At 39.9% G+C, this 21601-nt stretch overlaps 1 protein-coding gene and 1 pseudogene across 4 annotated transcripts in view; both read right to left on the minus strand.

Moving 5' to 3' along the window:
* The window catches only part of SLC25A13 (solute carrier family 25 member 13), a 167134-nt gene that overhangs the window by 117913 nt on the left and 27620 nt on the right, over positions 1–21601 (minus strand). For 3 of the 4 annotated variants that reach the window (XM_036230375.1, XM_036230374.1, XM_036230377.1), the window contains exon 3: positions 20563–20705. In XM_036230375.1, the coding sequence (XP_036086268.1) occupies positions 20563–20705 (143 nt within the window). Of the gene's footprint in view, positions 1–20562; positions 20706–21601 lie in introns of those variants that run through there. The other variant, XM_036230376.1, reaches the window with a different exon arrangement.
* Positions 18640–18757, minus strand: LOC118611186 (annotated as a pseudogene).

Below are 21601 nucleotides of genomic sequence, written 5' to 3' on the forward strand. Positions count from 1 at the left end.
CTGTTTCCTAATTCAAAGTAAGGAAGAAATGGCCACACAAAATTGAGTGATTTTAGCTTTGGGTGCTTTGTTCTTACCTCTCACTGTTCTACAAAATTTCATGTAGCTATTTGTAAGATAAATAAAACTTCAATCACTGTGTTCAGTCCAGGGGTTGAGATGTTGTTGGCGAGGAAAAATTATTTGATGTTAAATGTATATTCCATTTTCCTTTCATGGGATACAAACTGACAACAAGGATAAATCTTCAGGCAAAATATTTTCAGGATATATTGGAATCAGTATAGATTCAGTCATATTTCTGATGCCTCCATGACAATTTGTGTGTTGAATGAGTACCTATAACACTGTAAGATCTCAAATAAAATTTTAAAAATTAAAAATATTGTATAAACTGTCATTACTGAGAAAAGTAGCCTAGTAACTTAAGAAACATCATTAACGAGAACTGAAATAATAAGTGACTTTCTGCTTATAATATTCTAATTAGGTAGTGTTTCTGGATTTTACCCAAGATCCTCAATAAACAGAACACTATTTCTATCCCTATTCCCAATACAGATTAATTAAAATGTTACTATATGAACATAATTTGCTTGCCTGAGAACTGGCACAAGAACTGGTAAAGAAAAAACATTTTTTTCTTATAGTTTATGTTTTGCCATACAAATAATCACAAACAAAATACAATGAATTCACCTGTTAATTCAGGCCACCCATGAATGTAGATTCTTACTAAAATAACCAAAAGTATTTATTATAACTGTCTGAGCCTAGTCTACTTTGGTAAATTTTATTTTACTATCTGGAAGAACCTATAATAAGTGCTAAAAAACAGGTATGGAAAGAAAGTTTTCTGTCCCAATTGATCCAACATGGTTTCTCATCCTATTCCACACTGTCTCTGCATCTATTAGCAAGTCTTATTTCTAAAGGTCTTATAACAATGCCAAGCTTTTTAAAAAGCAAGCAATTACAATGCAGAACATAAATTGTAAAGAACAATCAAAATTAGAAACTGTTAGGAGTACTTTATGTTTTTGTAAAAGCAAATTAAGCTACAAGAGTTTTGAGACTCTTGCTTTTTCTAGGTACAATTATTGTTAATTGTGGAAAAGCAACATCAGCATTTAATGCTTTTTCCTTCAGTAAGTTGGTGACTGTTTTACTTCCTGACTTAAAAAAAAAAAAAAATAACACCTCTAGAAGAAAGCATTGATCAGGAAATTAGCAATAGAAAGGGGATTTCAATATAAACTACACGTTCAGCCAATCCATAGGTACTTTCAAGGGGAGTTTTCCCCAAATGGAAATGCAATACCTTTAGTGAATTTCAGAAAAAAAAAAATTATATTCTAAACTAATAACTGGAAGGATAACATTAACTAAAATTAAAAGAGACATGGCTGCATTTATTTAACCACAGAAGGCTGTAACTCACCAGACCATAAGCAGAGATGAGAGGGGCAGAAGGGCAGTGCCGAATGGTGCCCAGTCAGCAAACGCTTGAGCCTTCGGAGGGTACTGAAGGGGAAGGGCAGGAGTCTCAAAAAGGATCAAGAAACGATTGCTATGGGAGGCTACCTTGGTACCAAAAAAATCAATGTTAAAAAAACAACAACAATCCCACACTATTGTGGCACCAGTCTATTTGGAGAGGATAAAAATGAAGACCAGAGGAGAAAAAAATTTGCTAAACGTTTCAGTACCTGTGACAGAAAAAGACTGCATAAAATGATACAGTGTTCCTTGGGGAAAATGAAAACCAGGCATTTTAACATGTTGAATTTCAATATGGAACCAGAAAGACAGCCTGAGAATCTCAACCCCTCATCATCTTAATAACAATATCTCACATACTCACGGCGCTTTATGTATTCGGTTCATTCAAATTCATTCAACAAACACACGCGAAGTGCTACTATGTGCCAGCCACACTGTTCTAGGATCTGCAGATTCAGCAGTGAACAAAAGAGATAAAAATCCCTGCCTTAATGGAGCTTCCAGGCGAGTGTGTGTGAAAAAGTCAAAGGGGGACAAAACAAGGAAGTCTTTGTTACAAGATGAGAACCACCATGAGAACCACGACAGCAAACGGGGAGAGCAGTGTCAGGGGTACGGTTTAAAACAGTGTGTTTGGGGAAAGCATCCCTAAGAAGGTGTCACAAGAGCAAAGATCCCAAGGAGGAGACGAGCTTCTTGGAAAAGGAAGTGCAAAGGCCCCAGGGTGACACAGCACGGTTGTGTTCAAGAGGCAGCAAGAAAACCAGTGAGGCTGGAACAAAGTAATCAGGGTGACAGTAAAGGAGGGAGGCAGGGGAAGGAAGGAGAGGCCACTGCAAGGCCTTGGTGGCCACAGTAAGGGCTTTGGCTTTTACTCTGAGCAGAATAAAAAACCATAAAGGTTGTGAGCCAGAGAGTGAAATGATCCAGCTTAGGTTTTAACGAGATCACTCTGGCTGCTACGCTGAACAGACAGAAGGGATGACTAGATGATGGGAGGCTTGTTCAGAGGCCACTACAGCAATCGGAGTGAGAACTGGCCATGCTTTGGACTGTGGTAGTAGCGGCAGCAGAGGTAAGAAGCAGTCGCACTGGATGCAGAGTAACATCCCACCACAGTTAGTTACGAATGAAATCAAGAAAGGGCTAAGTCATGTGAAATGCAGGTCACGTCACTGGGAGTGGATCTAGAGAACTAGCCAGCTGGGGGCTACACGCCAATCACTAGTATCACTGAAGAGTGAATTAATGATAGTTTTAGAATTTCAGTTCTTTTGGTGGTCATGTAAGACGGTTTTAATTTTGAAAATGTACACTTCGATGAACTTGCGGAGAAAATTAAACTGAAGCACAACTAGAGTGGTAGGCACTTGGCCACCCGACTGCCGGTTTTAAGCATCTTCACCAGCAGCTGGTGCAGCGCCATCTTTTCTGGTGCAGGTTGAACAACGATTCTATGCTAGAAATCAAGCTGATGAGTCTTTAACTAAGTATTTCCTAAAGGGATGCCCTGGTCAGGGAGCCTCAATGGTCAGTCCTTCAGTGATGACAACAGTTATAAACTTAAAAGAGTTGGAAACTTCTTGATAGTTTGTCCCAAGTGCCTTTATGAAACAAAACCAAGTAATCGAGCCTGCCTTGGAACTTGCCTTTGGACCTATTCTCATCTGGGGCTTGCCCCCAGACTTGTGCAGTGGGTCCTTGTCTGTCTTGGCTATCCCTGTTGGTCATCTCTCTCGTGTCTTCCTTTCTCGCATTGTCTATGTTGGTATAATGAAGCCTGAAGAGCAGCTGCTGCACTGTCACCCTCTTAGGACAGAAGGAGTTTTACTATATTTTGAGGGTAAAGACAACTAGATCTGATGAAAGAGTCAACACGAGGTATGAGAGAAAGGGAGGAAACAAGAAGTCTCTACAGTTTGAGTCTGGGCAACTGCAAGATACAATGTCCTGAGATAGTGAACAGGAAAGGAAGAGTGCGACTGGAGAGAAGGATCAGGAGCCTCGTTCAGGAAACATGAGGTGTGACAGGCCTGGTAGGCAAGCAAATGGAGACCTCAAGGAAGCGGCTGCATGCACCTGACTCTGGAGCTCAGCAGGGAGGAGAGGGCTAGAGACACTGCGAAATGAGGTCACCCAAGTAGTTAGAACTGGAAGTCCCAGGACTGAGCCCCAAAGATGGGAGATGAGGAAGAACAAGAAGAGGGGACTGAGCAACAGCAGCCAGGGAGGTGTGAGAAAAGCCGGAGACCATGGCGTACTGAATGTCAAGAGAGTACTTTGGGAGGGTGCGAGGCGGTGGCTATGTAATGCTGAGGACTAATATCACAGTGGATTTTGCTATGGGGCTCTGTGAGACAATACGACACATATATACTGGTCTCTGCCCCTGGTTCCTGGCACAGTGCTCCCTAAAACCCTGATAACTTCCTAAATGACAAGGGCACTAGGAGCATCTTTGGTTGTCCTACTTATTCTTTGACCATGGTTTCTGACAGAGAGCTCCTGAATCTGTTGGTTCCCCGGGTGACAGCAATGTCTCTGTTCTAAGCAGTGTCTTTAAGGGGACTCTTGGTGGGCTTCTGGATGGGAGTTCGTCACCAGAAAGACCCACCAATGATCATAAGTCTGGCATTTTCAGCCCACTCCCATTATCTAGAGAGGGGAGGGGGCTACAAATGAAGTTAATAACTGATCATATCTACATGATGAAGCTTTCATAAAAATTCCCAAAACACGGGATTCAAGAGCTCCCAGGCTGGTGAGCACGTGGTTCTGGGGAAGCAGTGAGCCGAGGAGCTCTGAGCCCCTCCTCAGTGCCTTGCCCTGTGCCTCTCTGCCATCTAGATGTTCACCTGAATCCTTTATCGAACCTTTTATAATAACCTGGTAAAGGATAAGCACACTGTTTTCCTGATTTCTGTGGGCCACTTTTCATAAATTAACCAAATTCCAGGAGAAGGCCACGAAAACCTCCGATTTATAGTTGATGAGTCAGAAGCACAGGTAACAACCTGGACTTGTGACTGGTATCAGACATGGGGTGGGGGTGGGGAGGGCAGTCATGTGGCACGAAGCCCTTGTCCTGTGGGACCTAATGCTATCTCTAATAGATCATCTCGGAATTGAGTTAAATCGTGTGACATCCAGCTGATGTCACAGAACTGCTTGGTATGGCCAGGGGCGGGGTGGGGGGGAAGGGGGAGGGAATAAACCCCACTTATCAGGTGACCAGAAGAATCAGAAGTGAAGCGTTCTGTGTGAGTAGTAAAGGAGATGCACACAGAAGGAGCAGTGAGTTTTTCCTCCTCAGGATCTGAAGAGCAGACCCAGGACAGCCGCGGGGGAAACCTGAGGGGAGTGGACTCAAGTGTGAATGCGCAGAGACACACTGCAGAGGGCCTGAGGGGCAGCACTCTCGATGAGCTCTGCAGAGAGAACAGAAGCGGAGCAGAGATGGAGGAGGAAGCAGAATCACGAGACGTCTTCCTTAATACGAGAGAAATACGAGGAGGTTTACGGTTGTCAGGAAAAGATCTCAGCAATGGGCGAGGGAGGGGGAGGTGATGATGTGGGAGAGAGAAGGAATGCTGGAACAAGATTTGTGAGTAAAGTGAGAAGGGAAAGCTGACTGAACTCTTTCACGGATGTTATTTTACTAAGTAACAACACACAAGTGTTCACAGAGCAGGTACTGGCTCCACTTAATCAGATGAGAAAACAGGCTCAGAAAGGTTTGATCACTTGTCTAAGGTCCCAGAACTTTTAAGAGACTTAGTAAGATGTGAATGCGGTTTTATCCACCACCGTCCATGTTCCTTCCACTATACGTTCCCATTTGAACAACCCGTTCTGTCTGAGGGCAGCAGCTCCCAGAAGAATGCTGAAGTATGTAACACAGAAGCCCTTCTCCTGTGCATGTGGATAAGGGAAAGGGGGGCAGACGGCCTCAGAAGCATTTGGTGCAGGAAAGGGTAGAGAAAACGCAAAGAAGTACAAGAATATCCTGAGTGCAACTGCGGTTCATCTAATTCATCATGATGCACCTGGTTCTCTTTGACAAGAGCCCTAACAGATGGTCTGGAAAAACATCCTTATGACTCAAATAATGTAAGTTTTAAAAGTGATGGTCTGTAAACTTTAATGGCTATTAAAATAAACTGGGGAAATGATTCGAAATGTGTATTCTTATGTTACACAGATATAAAAAAAAAATAAGATGTCCTTACATAGAGTGATCTTGAGGATATATAGTTAAGGGACAAAAGTGTGTGGGGGTGGGGAGAGAAAGAGAAAATATGTTCTGGGAACTAATATCACACACATGGGAACTAATGTTACATCAAATTGATTGGGACCTGGGATTAAACGTTATCACATATTACACACACCCAGATTAGACATTATTTCAGGCTGTCTGTGAGAGTGTTTCCGGATGAGATTAGCATTTAAATGAGAGAATTTAGTAAAGCAGATTGCCCTCCCAAATGTGGGTGGGCATCGTCTGATCTGTTAAGGGCCTGGGTAGAACACAGAGGTGGAGGAAGGCGGATTTGCTCTCTCTTCCTGACTAAGCTGGGACATTCATCTTTTCATGACCTCAAACTGGGAAATTAAACTGCCGGCTCCCTTGATTCTCAGGCCTTTGGATTTGGACTAAATTACACGATTGACTTTCCTGGGTCTCCAGTCTGCAGATGGTGGATAGTTGGACTTCTCAGCCTCCACAATCACATGAGCCAATTCCTTATCCTAAATCTCTCTCCCTCTGTCATTTCTCCCTTCCCTCCCTCTCTATATTGAGAACCCTGACTAATACACATGCACATATAAACATACTACATACACTCTTTCACAGGAATACATATATAGTATGTAGAGAGTTTACATAGCTGCCTTTTGGGTATGAATGGGAAAGAGAAATATCCTATGGAAGAAGAAACCAAAAGAAACAAAAGTGAGCTCTAAAGAAGAAGGAAGAGACAGGATGAAGGGGCAGGCATGTTAGGTCGGCCTTCTCTGGAGATCTCTTGCTTCTGTTATACAGTTTTGACTTAGGAAACATATGTTTCACATATTCAAAAATTAAATTAAGTCTAAAAGGAAAAAAGCAATCTCCAAAAATTAAAAACAAACTGAAACGAATGAACCTAACCATATATCAAGTTGGTGGCAAAACCACACAGAGAAACGAATTATTTCAAATAACCTTAGAACACAGTATTTTCACTGTATAAATTCATTGGGATACATACTAAGCACAAATAGGGCTGAAAAGAAATCTTAAACTTCATTCACTATCTAATTGACAGCAGCAATACCAGTCTCATTATTTTAAATATACTCTACATCTTGCATACATGTAATTATGTGAATGTTGCTGATAACAAGACTTTCGATGAAAGAGTAAAAAAAAAAAATCAAAGAAATAAATATACTTTAATTCTGTTGACTATTTAACTTTGAATCAGAAATATCAATATGAAATGAAGATTTTTTTCCTTTACTATCTACTGAAAAGACCTAAAAGCAGTAAAAACCCAAAAGAAAAAGTACACTTACCACCCAAATTGTGGTCTCTAAACACAACTGCCCACTAAAAAGAATAAAGGCTCCATGGAGGAGTGAACGAGTCTAGGTCTGGAGCAGGAAATACATAAAATAACATCCTGTTTTGCCAGAAAGCAAATAAGCTATGACATATTAATGGAGTCTATCAAAAAGGACTAATGGAAAAATAAAAGGGTTCCCATTGGCCAAAAATGTGATAAACACGTTTGATTAAAACATGCCAAATATATCTTTAAAAAGTGTATGAGTTCAAAAAACTCAACATTAAAAAGGCTCCCATTCTCACAAAAAACAATCTCCAAATCACTGAACCTTTAAAGTTACTAATTACAGCACCAACTCCTTATGTTGAAAATTGGCTCTGATCAAGCAATTTGTTTGACTCCTGTGTCTAACCCAGACCTCTCCCTGGAAATCTATACCTAAAAATCTAACAGCCTACCTTTCCAACTGCATGTTTAACAGGCACCTTGATATTTTTTTAAAATCTATGTATAGTTGGTATATAGTATTAGTTTCAGGTGTACAATATAGTGATTCGACATTTTTATACCTTGTAATATAATCACACTAATGTAATCACACTAAGTCTAGTAATCATCTGTCACTATGCAAATCTACTGCAATATTATTGACTATATTCCCCTTCATGATTTTCACCCATCTGGTCACCCCCCTCCCTTCTGGCAACCATCAATCTGATCTATTTTGATGAGTCTGTTTTTGTTTTGCTTTGTTTGTTTTAGATTCCACATATAAGTGAAACCATGCCATATTTGTCTTTCTCTGTCTGATTCATCTAATTTAGCATAATACCTTCTAGGTCCATCCATGTTGTTGCAAATGGCAACATTTCATTCTTTATTGCTGAGTAATATTCCATGTGTAAGTGTGTGTGTGTGTGTGTGTGTGTGTGTGTGTGTGTGTGTATCCCATCTTCTTTATCCACGCTTAGGCATCTCAATATTAATATGTCCTATAGAACTTTTAGTTTTGCTTCCAAACTTATTCCTCCCCAAGAATTTCCTATGTTGCTCAGATTGCCCTCTCCCATATCTCATATCCAAACTATCAAGAAAATCCCAAATCCAACCACTTCTTACCAGGTCTACAACTACTACTCTAGTCCAAAGATGTCTGGCCTTTCTTCAATTCCTGCCCACTTCACTCTATCCTTTACAAATCAGTTAGGAAGATTCTTCCAAAATTTAATTCATGTCATGTCAGTCCCACGCTTAACACTCTCCAGTGACTTCTATTATGCTTGGAATAAAATTCTGTAAGATATTTAATAAGATATAATCTGGTCCCTGGATACCTTTTTGGCTTCTTCCACTTTCCTCCTCCTCATCAACCTCTAGCCAAATGGGTCTCCTTACTGTCCTCAAACATGTCAAGCACCCTCCCATCTCAGGCTCTCTGCAGCTGTCATTCCCTCTACTCAGATTCTCACATGGCTTACCCTCTGAGGGCTCTGCCTAAATGTCACATTTCAAAGAGGTCTTCCCTGACCATCCTGTTGACCGCGGCACCCCAGAGGCCACACACGGTCACTCGCCATGCCCTCCCCTTGCTTTAGTAGATGCAGCAACCTGCTTCTGTCTGCTATGTAAGAACACAATGTTTACTGTTTTGTTTAGAACAGTGCCTGGCACATAGTTGGTGCCAATAAACATTTGTTAAATGAATTAATAAATCTAAAATTAACCCAGGTTTTTCAAAAATTAAGATTCTCTCATTTGTAACCCAAGGCTACTTTATCTTACTATATATGCTTTATTACAGAGACTAAGTTATTCTATGATTTCTATGAAAGTGAATCAGTTATCTTCTTTCACCCCTTACCTTTCAAAACTGAAGATCCCAAAACCTTTATAGCAAATTACAATGGAAGCCTTACCCTCAAAAACTTTCATTAAAGTCTGAGAGCTTCATTCTATTTAATAGGAAGTGACTCATTGACAATTATGTCACAATCAATGAGAAAGTTAACAGGCATTAAATCTCAGGTTTCACTTCAATCCTCACAGTTTATCACAAGACTTAATTTAAGCAACTGCCATATCCTGTGCCTACGACACTGACATTGGTAGGGAAAGAGATTTGCAAGAAGCCAGGAAACAGTGCTTACATTTGATTTCTTTAATGTTTTAGATCTAAGTTTTAAACACCTATGGCACAAATAAAGCAAGACTAGACAACCAAACAAGGAAAGTGGGAGGGAACGGTATTTGGACTGTCACCTTCAAGTACTGGGGAGAACGGAGAGGCGCTAGCCCTGTAAAGATAAGTATTCTGAGAACATGGTATGCAATGGTACCTCAAGGTTGAGTCTAAGAATAGTAAAAGGGAAAAAGCGTTCTGAAAACTATTCCTGGGTTAAAAAAAAAAAAAGTGAGGACAGTTTTTCATAAGTCTGGAGGTAAAGATGATAGTTGGCCAAATAGTCTTAAAGGGTAAGAATCTTGCAAAGGGCATCATAACTTTTAAGTAAAGACATATGCTCAGTTCTCATGCAAAGCTCTATTTTTAATATTCTTCTCTATACTTAGAAAGTTCCATGGTAGAGCAGGTAGGGCACAATCAAAAAGAACTAGGTCCAAATTCTAGTTCCAGAATTCACTAGCTATGTAATTTTGAGCAAATTATTCGAACTCTCTGATTGTGTACCTCCCTCTAAAAAAAGGGGGCAAAAGTACCTACTTTAAGGATTTGTTATGATTAAAGGAGAAAACAGGTGGAAACTATTAACATTGGGTCTGGAACCTTCTCCTCTGTGTGCTCAGTAACTATTTGCTTGCCTTGTCTTTTAGTCTAATCATCCAGGAAAAATAAAAACAAAAACAAAACACAGCAGAGCTCAAATCTCATAGAATATTTTTACTTTAGAAGTAATAAAATTGCCCCTCCCAAGGCCTCCTTGCCTCTCTGCAAAATACCCCCATCTCCCAGCACATACAGTGTGGAGTCCACTGGGACTAATTCCATTGGGTCCTTTATCCTGTGCATGTTGACCTCCACCAGCAGCCCAGGACCCTCTAGTCACCCTTTATCACCCACATCCAATCGCCATGGGCTCTGCATTTTCCTTATTCTTTTGCCATCTCCCAAAAAGCTTTCCGTTGTGCCTTCAAGATTTCACAATTCATGATGAGCAAGAGCTCATCCTCAATCTCTTCACTAAAGGAAATCCCTTTCAGAAGAATCCTTTAGGAACCCCTCCACATTCTTGCTCTTACCAATACACGGCTCTCCCTTGAGGGTATCTTTCTTCCGCAGCCCCCTCCTTAAGCAGTGAGGGGCTCTCCTCCGCAGTCCTGGGTTGCACCAGACTTACGAGCAGGGTAGGTGTACTCCTTCATCCTCGTTGTGTCTTCCAGACCATCCCCCAACACTCCAGCCCTCATCCCCAACTCAAATACTTTACATCATTTGACTATACCATCCCCCCTTGTTTCTGTCATCTAAGAACTGATCTGTATCCCTCCCCCACCATCCCACCATGTTTTAGCTTTTGTCTCACTGACATACTCTCCAACCCTACTGCTTCCTTAATTCTCAGTATTTTCAACATACGTATCCTTCAACATACTAATTCCTCAAATACTTAGGCCTCCCAATTTCTTGAACTCCTCTCTTCCGATGATCGTTTCTCCACCTTTCCTTATTCATTCGCTCCCATGGTCAGACTCTAGACTTTTACAACTCTCAATAACTGCAGTACCTCCCTACGCTCACTTTTATGCATCTCACTTTTTGGCCACTAACTTCTAGTCTTCCTGCTCATGCCCTCTGATACCTCAACTTCAACAATCTTCCACCACACGGAAATCTGCAGTTCAATAAGCCTACCACCTTCTAACTGTCTCCTACTCCAATATCCTCTCTTTACCCCTTATCCATAGTAAATCTATAGTCAATCATTACAATTGCTCCCTTGCATGTCCCTCACCTCCGTGGTACCTCTCCAGCTCTGGATTATTCAATGGCCATGCCCTCAACCTGGGACGTATCCAACATTTCCTACTCTATGCCAGGAGCTAAGCAGCTGAACTCAGCTGGAGAGCACACAGCCACACTAACCAGTCTCACTGTGAATTCTGTAAGCACATACCCTCAGGCAGGCCTCCAGCGGGTCCTGCCCGGCCACGCTGCGTTCTCTCGTCCATTCGCCCTCCCACTTCCAGACGACTGTTTAGTTGTTCTCTCTCAAAATGCCAATACTTCAACCCTCATCCCCTCTCTCATCTATTTCCCAGAGAAAAACCAAGAAATTCGGAAGAAAACTCTCCCCAAATTCTCCCACTAGATCTATATAATATTTTTACCCTAGATTCCACTTGCCTTTCTATTTTTCTAGCTCGAACTTTTGGATTTCAGGAATCCTTTAGATGCTTACGAATTACTGAGGTTCTCAAAGAGCTTTAATTTATGTGCATTATAGCTATCGTATTTACTATGTAGAAAATTAAACCTGATAAATTTAAAATATATTTATTATTACATTAAAAGTGAATAAACCTATTACACAGCAATATAAATAATATATCTGTTTGAAAAATAACTATAGTTTCTAAAACACACAGTGAGGAAAAAAAGTTTTATGTCTGCAAATCTCTTAAACGTCTGACTTAACGGGTGCTGTAATATGTTGTTTTGGTTGGAGGATATGAAGGATTTCAGTCTTACACAGACTCATAGTTACAAACGGAAGGAGTATTTTAACAGCTTGTCTTGGTAATTGTGGATATTCTTCTATGATACAACACCAAATCTCAACAAGTGATAGTTTCTTAAAGATCAGTTGCAGTGTGGAAGCTGGACCTGCATCCATGAACACTTCCCATTCTGTCACATTCAAATCCACGGGTCTGCTTGCACCTTGAATAGACCTTTTACGCATGCATGATTCCGAAACAACCTTTACTTGGTCATCTGGAAAACATGTTTCCCTGAGTTACGCAGATCTTCCAAATGTTGGCACATCTCATTATACTATATTTAAAAATAACATAATTAATATCACCACTAATTACATCAGAAAAATCTTTAAGCATCAGGAAACTTTCATGTGAAAATTTTAATTCTTTCAAATAAGTCATTCTTTCAAATAAAAAAAAAAGGTGTTCCATGAAAAAAAAATAAATAACTAGCTTAGCTAGCAACTCAAAACAACTGCTCAAGAGCTTTTCCCCAGACAACCATCAGACGACAGTGAGCAAGTCCTCATGCACACTTCCTATTTAGTCACTCAAAATTTTATAGTGACATCTACTTAAGGGTGAGATTTAACAAAATCAATATTTTTTACTACTTCTTCAAGGCCACTCTGAAGCGGGACTGGCGGCATCATCGTCGCCGCTGCTGTTACTGTGAACGTGTGGTGGTGAAGAGCATGACTACTCGCAGTGTGTGGCTTAGTGCCACTGGTTCATTAGAGACAGGGCACGAGCCGTTTTACCCACCACTGTGTTTAGAACCATCAGTTCAAAGATAACACAGCGAGTAAGGCAGATCACATCTTAATGCTATCGTGACAATAGTCTGGACCTCGCCAACTCCTTGAAAAGGTCTCAGGCTCACAAGAGGCCACCTCCCGCACAGACAAGACACTAGACTTTTCTCCTACAGTGTGTCAATTCTCCACTGTCCGCAGAGTCATTCCCATCAGGATATGTGATGCTTAATCTACTCACCTCAAAAAGACCCTCCTTTCACCTTCTTTTCCCCTCCAGCTATGGTCCCATCTCTCACCTTCCCCTGACAGCAAAACTCTCTAAAGGACGGTCTCGATTGGTATGCAAAAGAACAAGGGGGAAGAAAGGGAGGGCTATCTGCACATAGGAATGAGAAGTGAAATCAGCACCTCGTCATTAATCAACCCTTTCTGGAATTAAAAAGAAAATAATCCCAGGCACCTGACATTCCTAAAGGTTTTCTAATATACCATAATACAAACCTTTTTAAGAATTCTTTTTAATTCACTCCTCGCAGACAGTGTCTAGCCACCACATTGCACGCACCCCCCTATGATTTCAGACATCAAATATTAACACAAAGTGAGTAATGCAAAAAGAAAGGGGGTTAATCAGACACCTTGAGAGAAAGAAAAAATAACACTGATTCAATGAGAGCTGCTAATGAGGCTTTTTGTTTTGGTAGATTAATTTGGGAGTCTGATGACTAAGAAGAAAATTTAAGCTTCTCAGGTGACTGATGGTGATTATTATCAAGTTTTTTTTTTTTTTAATAAAGAGATGCTTTTGCTCAATACTATAGTTTATGAATTTCATGTGTTTATCTGAGATCTGTGTCCCTAGCAGTGTAGAAAACTTTCCTTATTAGCAAATTGAAAGGCCTCCCCTTATTGATTCCGGATTGTATCTGACAGATGATGAGCACTGCAGACTGTGAACTGCTGATGTTTAAATACATTACCCTAATACTCTTTAAGCATTGCCAATTGTAAACCTCATTAACTCCCAGCATGTGGCCAAGGCCTGGATTTCATCGTGACAGCCTCACAAAGTGAAAACAGGTATAGAAAAATGATTGTGTCATCAACAACATTATATGCTCCTTCACCCTGTGAAGTATTTAAAAGGTCGTATTTTTTTTTTTTCTCGGAAGGATAAATAACAAATGGGAAAGGCAGAGAACACACTTTATTTATACAGACACACATTTTAAACTTTAGACTTCTTTTTTTCTTATTTGACACCCTTATTCTTCCTGCTTCAAATAGGCATTGTCGCAGGACTGATTCTCCACACACAGAACAGAAAGAAATGATTTGTGGATGCTGATTCCACTGCTACCATTTTGATTCAATAAAATGGGTGTTGATAACATAGTAAGTTGGACATGTCGGCTCATCATTAAATAACCAGAATTTCTGACATTCTGGGGTGCAAAGAGGTACCACATTTAAGACTGGAATTTGTATGTGGTAAATCTGTACACAATCCTAGCAAACTAATTAGATACCATATCCGCCCAGTGCCCACTCCACACAGACAGGGGTCGGACCTGTAACAGGCAGCCAGCATCCTGAGCCCAAAGGCCAGGCACCCAACACCTCCAGCTTATACAGGTGCCACTTAGTCTTTCCAGGTGAGATCAGGTACTTTTGGAAACAGCCTTTGAGCCTAAAACCTCTCCAGTAAGACAGTTAATAACAAAAACAAATAACAAATAGAGTTTACAATGCTCAAAGGGACACACTCAACAACATTTATTTTTACCTAGACAGCTATGTGAACAATGTATAAAAATCACACTTACATGATACACAAAGAAAGTTTCATTCCTATTTTAAACAAAAACATAACAATCTAAAAGACATCTCAAAAACCATACAAACAACCCAATAGCAAGCAAGGTAAGAAGGTCTGAAAAGCCTTTAGAAACCTTTGTTCCCTCCTCCTCTCCAGCTTTCTCATCCTCACCCCGCTCCCGCCCCCCCCCTCACACCCCATTCCCCCCTCCCCCCGCCCCCCGCCAGATGCTGGGACAAGCCTTTCTCACCTATGACACCCACTAAACAAAAGGTGTCCAGGCCTGGGCAAAGTTTCTCCTTATCTCCCACAATGTACCTCACAAAATGAGTACACCCATCATTAAATCTATTATAACAGTGGAATTCAGGGAAATCTAAACACAACAGGAAATTAGAAGGGAAGGGTGGAGGACCAATGAAATCACAGCAAGTATACTGCGGCACAGGCAAGTTCTGCCCATCCTGACTCAAATCCTCCTTTGACAGCGCTCCATTGCTCTTAGGATAAGAACCCTTACTTCTTAATATGAATTAGAAGTTCCTACACAGCCGGCCCATGCGTACCTCCCTACCAACATGCCTGGTACTTTCCATGCTGCAGGCATGCCAGCCTCTCTGCATTTCAGAATACCCTTGGCAATCACTGTTCCCTCTGTCTGCAGTGCTCTGTCCCTTGTCCTGCACACCCTTTCCTCAACTCCTAGAGCTCAAATGGCACTCATTGGGAAGTCTTTCCTAACCTCCCAGCCAGTACGGAAGCCCCCTTTATTGTCTCTCACACCATGCTCCTCTTTCACATTTATCACACATCGGTTCACATTTTTTTGTGGTTCTCTAACACCTGTCTGCTCCACTAAATTAGAAGCTCCAAGAGGGTGCACGTACCATGTTTTGTCCACTCACCAGTTATCCTCAACATACAGAACAGCCAGACACAGAGATGGGGTTCTCAAACAGCTGTTAATGACAAACTGTACAGCACTCTGAGAGGAGCTCACAGCATGGAAGGCTAACCAAATCACAATCTCATGCAACATTAAATTGGAATCAGGAGTGCTCCAGAAAAATCGGATCCCTTTACCATAAGTTCATGCAGTGCACAGGTGTTTAACTTCCATGCCTAGAGTTCATGGGGACCAGAAGTCTGAAATCAAAGTGACAGTAGGGTCACAGGCCCTCCAAAGAAAGATTCTTTAGGGAAGAATTCTTTGCCCTTCCCAGCTTCTGGTGGCCCCAAGTGTTCCCTGGCTTAAGGACACATCACTCCAATCTCTATGGTTACTCTTGCCAGGGTCTGTGTCAAAACTTCTGCTTCTTATAAGGATACTTGTGATAGCAAGTAAAGAACTGATAATTCAGGGTAATATCATCATTCCAAAATCCTTAATTTCTGAAACTTACTTGATTTCATTAACCAATGTCACCATTTAAAAAAAAAAATCCCTAATTTAATAATAGCTTAAAGAAACTTTTCCAATAAGGCTCCATTTCCAAATTCCACAGATTATGACTTGCTATCTTCAGGTAGCCATTATTTAGACTACTACAGTGAGTAATGTAGAATATGAACTAGACCTTCTATTCTCCCAATAGTCGTGGGCTTTCGTAACATTACAGAGTAAACCCTTCTGAGTAGCTCTAAGTTTAGTCGACAAATTGCGGTGAAGCAGAGGCCAGATATTGGACTAAATACTGGAGATACCATAATACGCAGGACCTGGTTTGCACACTCAAGAAACCACAGCTAATGGACAGTAGTACCTACCTAAAAATCAGTCATTTAATCTACCATGACCTCTGGGCCAGCACAGCTGGCACTATTTTTAAATCTTAAGGTTGTTGATCTATAAATAACTTTTAAATTTTAACAAAGTTATGCACCAAAATTCTTCTGGCCAGTCAAGCTAGGTGATTATGGCCTCAAAGAGCCTGGCTCAATGAATAAAGCCTACTCCAGTGCTTCGCCATTGTTTACTGTGTGTGTTGTGCTTCCATGGGCCAACATGTGGCTTCTGCCATGTAAGTTTTTCAAGGCACAAGGTTGATTTTAGATAATAATTTGCGACTATGAACTTGATAAATGCCATGCTTCAAAAAAATAAAATAAAATAAAAAGAGAGAGAAAGGAAGGGGAACTAAAGGAATTCGTAGTTTTACACTGAGAACGGATGTATGGTTATACCTATTTGTAAAGTAAATACTGAGGAGCTGCGTGTCCGGGTTAGGGTTAGGGAAAACGGCCCGTCAACATCTGAACAGGCCTTGGGCAGGCCCAGGCTTAAACACTGGCCCTTTGCTAGTAGCTTGGTAAGCATAAACACCTTGGAAGAATTCTTCAACTTGCTCAGCCCTTTTGGAAAAAATTATTACGATACACATGGTGAGCTATAAAATAGTTCTACCTTTAGACCCAGGAATCTTTGTCTTCTAATTTCTTTCTAAGGAAGTAATCAAACGGAAAGGGAAAATGTCATATGAATGAAGATATTCACTCCAATACTACTTATTTTAGAAAATTAGAAACTGACATTACTCTATAAGGGCATGATTTCATAAAGTATGGTACATCAATTTGATAGAAAAGGATGAAGCTATTTAATACTGTAAATGTGAACAGCATATGAAGATATGAAAATTGACTGATATAGTCTAAAAGATTATGAAAGAGAATTATAATAAAAATGAATTCAAATTATAAAAAATATCGATGCAGGTTAACAAATGATGTACTAAAAAGTTCAAAATATCTCTGTCAAGCTGAAATGATGGGTGGTTCTTTCTCCTTTTGAAACTGAGTTGTTTGTTCACTGTTAATACTCTTTTAGCAACTAGAAAAGAATAAGTTAGCAAAGGGTAACAGATTGAAGCCCTCTACGATTTTCTCTGTCACATTAAAACACAGAGATTTAAGATAGCACAACACCTGAAAGAAAATGTCAGGTTAAAGAGGATTGTGAGATTATGAGAGAAGAGGCAGTTCAGAACACTGCAAATGCCAGGGTCTTGACAGGCCTGGGCACCTTTTGGCACAAATTGCTTGAACACTGAGAGCCTTAGCAGTCTCATCTGTAAAACCAGGAAAATAAAGCCAACATTTCAGATTTGTTATAAGCTTTTGAAAATATATATGTTATGTTTTATTATATATGTAAAATGTATGCTACAGTTAAAAAGAAAGAGGAAAAGCATGTGTGCTAATGGAGATGATGGAAAAGAAGGCAAAATACATTAGAAGGTATTATGATTATATAAATTAATACCCCTAAACATATTAATGTAATCAGGAACTAAAATACTAAAAGAGAAGAGATACAAAATAAAAGACAAAAAAAAAAATCCTATAATGTTAAGTTTGAACAGAAAATGTCAATATAAACTTTTGATTTTTAAAGTATATTTCCAAGCTCTTTCTACTAAAAAGTCAGAGAAGCAGTAACACCCTAGTAATAATAAACCAGTGCTCAGATCTTTGTTTCTAAACACCAATCCCAGCTAAAATGAACCAGGGCTTCTTGGAGAAAAGATTGATTTCCAGAGGCAGGAAAAATCCAAAGTGGGCCTAGAACATCCTATTTACCAAAAGCAAGTGCACTCAAAGGCTAAGCGTACAGGAGCCAGCTTGAAGGGACACCCACTGACCACAATGGGACAATTTTAGCATCTAAGGGAATAATAACAGTAACAGATTATAATACATTGAAGTTAAAATAAATAAACCCATGAATTTACACTGATGTAAACGGTTAAGAAAGGAAAGGGAAAAGAAAGCTTTTCTTTACCAAAGAATGGTAAATAGGACAGAATTTTAAAAATTACCACTTTTCAAACTCCATTGTAATAACTGATTTAAGAAAGGATTATTGTGAATACTAAAACCATTGGGTGAAATATTACTGGGAAACAGGATATCCATACATTGTCAAAGTAGTCTATCTGCTAATTATAAAACAAAAGTAGTCCCCCATACAATGGAAATATCTAGTGGACACCACCTTAATTAAGTGACCAAACAGCATCATCAATGCTGGGACAGCATGCCCCCTGAGAAGATATAGCAGTTATACAGACTCTCTCCTAACTCCAAAATGTAATATGAATCCAGGTAGGCATGAAAAAACAATCAGACAAGTCTAGAATATGGGACCTAACAAAATAAATGGATCTGGATTTTAAAAATCAATGTCATAAAAAAATAATAGAAAGCAAGGGTCTGATCTAAATTAAAAGATATAACAGCTAAATGTAACGGAAAAACCTAGACTGGATCCTGGATTTTTTTTTTTTAATGCCTACAGCACCTGGTATTCCTAGGTTGTCTTCCATCCAAGTACTAACCAGGCCCAACCCTGCTTAGCTTCCGAGATCAGGCAAGATTGGGCACATTCAGGGCGGCAGGCCGTAGACTTGGATCCTGGATTTTAAAAAAAGGCAAGGAGGCATTTGAGAGTGGGGGTGAGGGGTGGAGAGAACGGTATATTTGAATATGGACCAGATATTAGATGATATTTGACATGACTGTTAATTCTCCTAAGTATGATGATGGTATAGTGGTTATGTAGAAAAATGGTGTTATTCTTAGAGGAAGAATACTGAAGTCTCGTGGTGTCTGTAATTTATAGTTAAATAGTCCAGGCACAAAAGGAAATTATGTGTTTGTCTGTTGCATAAAGAAGAAAGGATGTAAAAAAAGAGCACAAAGGTGGAAAAAATGTTAAAGATTAGTCAATCTAGATGATGGGTATGTACTGGGTGTTCATTGTATTCTTTCAAGTTTTCTGTAGTTAAAGAAATTTTAAACTATCAAGAAAAAAATTTGATCTTAAACACTGAGTTAGATAATTTATGTTGCATGTGAGGTTCATCACCTTTCCTCTGAATCCTGAGCACAGAGGGTAAGGAAACAACCAAATTTAAAAAAAAAAAAAAAAAAAAAATGTTTGCTAGAATAAATTTGTATCCTATCTAGTCTTTGCTTCAATGGACTGGTATGAAATATACCTCAGCCTCTCCCTGCACTACTCTATAGAGGCTCTGTGAGTGAACGAAGGCCTCCTCATACATGATGTTTCCCTGCCAAACAAAGTTGCTACCTTGGGGTGGAGATGGAAAACAGAAGTAACTGCTACTGGAACAAAGAGAGAAGGCATAATCCGGCCAACCTCCAGGATATTACAGAAAGTATACTTGTCAATTTCCTCCTACTCCTTTCCACTCTGGAAGATCTTCACTTTAGAGGAGGTTATTTCCATGCAAGATGAGACAACAGGTGCATATATAAGAAAAGGGGAATGCTGGTAAAAACTGAAAGCATTTTAAGTACACCAAGAGAGTTTACTTTGGTTGTATCTCAAACCAATGCATATGGGAAAATCAGACATGTGACAGAGAGCTCTGAGCTAGAGAACACCACCCCGGAACAGCAGGTAACTGCAATCTGTCAAAGGGGGTGCTGGCAAGCAGCGTGGGCAGATGGCTGGGCCTACTACGGTTTACATAAAGAAAGCCTATTCCTGATTATACTTGGCTATTAGGGGACACTGGTGTTCATATTAGCAAGAGTTCAAAGCCCCAAATTCTACACTACATGATAAAAACCAACGACAATCTTATACGGCTTAGGAAAGACTCATTTTAAAAATGTAAATGGAGAAGACTGGTAGGGGGAAAAAACCCAAAGGCATTTTGCAAAATGTTTTATTTAATCTTAGATGGTTTGGTCTCTCCCTTCTAGCTTGACAGAACAAGTTTCATGGGGATTTGAAATCATATTCTTCTGTTATTTGTATTTAATCATGTGTTAGATTTAAAAGCTATTTGAGCAGAGAAATATTATAGAAAAGCTATGTCCTTACAGCTATATTTTACATTTACTCACAATTTTTTAGTTGCCTTGAAAAATACCAATGTACATATAGTAAACATACTGGTATATCTTCATACCACTTATCAACAATAGCTCTGTGAAACTATAAATAGTTCTTTAAGCTATGTCAAAAAAAAATACACACATAGAATTCTCAGCTGTGATAAGAACACTAAAAAAAACATTAAAGTATTATTTCTAAAATAATGTATTAATTGCAATAGGTAGAAAAAATGATGCTCCTAGGAGACGGGAAGTGTGTATACAATGACTTTCTCATCATTAAAGCAATAGACAGCTGTTTTAAACACAAAAAGTTAAATGAGATCATTACAAATAAACATACCCATCTTTGGTCTGATCCGCCACACCACTTAAAAGTTCCACAGTCTTTGGATTTGGCTGGCTTTCTCCAAAAATGTTCAAATATCGAGTGACGAAGTCACTGGGAGACATGAAAAATTCACCACTTTTTTCAATGCTTGCATACTATTTAAAAAGAGAGAGAAAAGATATTTTAGTCTCAAAAGTATACACTCATAAGATTAATAAGTTAAAAAGCTTTACAAAGACAGTTGCTTCCCATCACTTCAAAGAAAAACGAAAACAGAGTTTGCCAAATTTAACGTTTATACCAGTGGTTCTCAACTGAGGGCAGCTTAGCCTGACCGTCCAGCCTACAAACACCAATGTCCCAGCCAAGTGCAACCTACAGGAACTAGCCTGCTCTATCTGCAACCTGCCTTTCTGGGGTGGAGCTCTCTAACTCTGAGCTTCCTGTCTTTATTTTCCCCATAGGGGACATCTGGCAGTGTCTGATGGCAATTTTAATTGTCATAGCTTGGAGAGGAGGGATGCCACTAGCATCTAGTTGGCAGAGGCCAGGGACACACTGCTAAACACTGTCCAATGCACGGGATGCGCCCTACAACACAGTGATCCAGCTCACGTCAGTAGTTATGAGGCTGAAAAACTCTGGCTTACAGAAGTTTGGAAAGACAACTATGGCTTGTTCTTGAACAAGGACATATAGCTTTTATTAAAAATAGGATTAATTATAAAGTCCTAGGTAAAAACAACCTAACTCTTTTGCCCATTCCTGCTTCAAGGGCATCAATAATGCAAGAAAGGATGACAGGCTGAGCTGGAAAAAAAACTACGAACTGCACGGCTTCTTGTGGCATTTTATGGAAGTGGGTATGAAATGCTGCTCTAGTTAGTATCCTCTTCATTCTAAAGCAGAAATGGTCAACAAGAACTAGGTAGCACGCGATGCTTTGTCACAGCATTCCTCCAGGTCATGCCTTTAGTGTGGTACATTCCAGGTCATGTAAGTGGGAACCTGATAACTTCTGCTCCATGGAGCCCCGGGGACTGTGGGAAAT

The sequence above is a fragment of the Rousettus aegyptiacus genome, unplaced genomic scaffold (assembly GCF_014176215.1).
Source record: "Rousettus aegyptiacus isolate mRouAeg1 unplaced genomic scaffold, mRouAeg1.p scaffold_m13_p_13, whole genome shotgun sequence".
In the NCBI taxonomy this organism is placed as follows: Eukaryota; Metazoa; Chordata; class Mammalia; order Chiroptera; family Pteropodidae; genus Rousettus; species Rousettus aegyptiacus.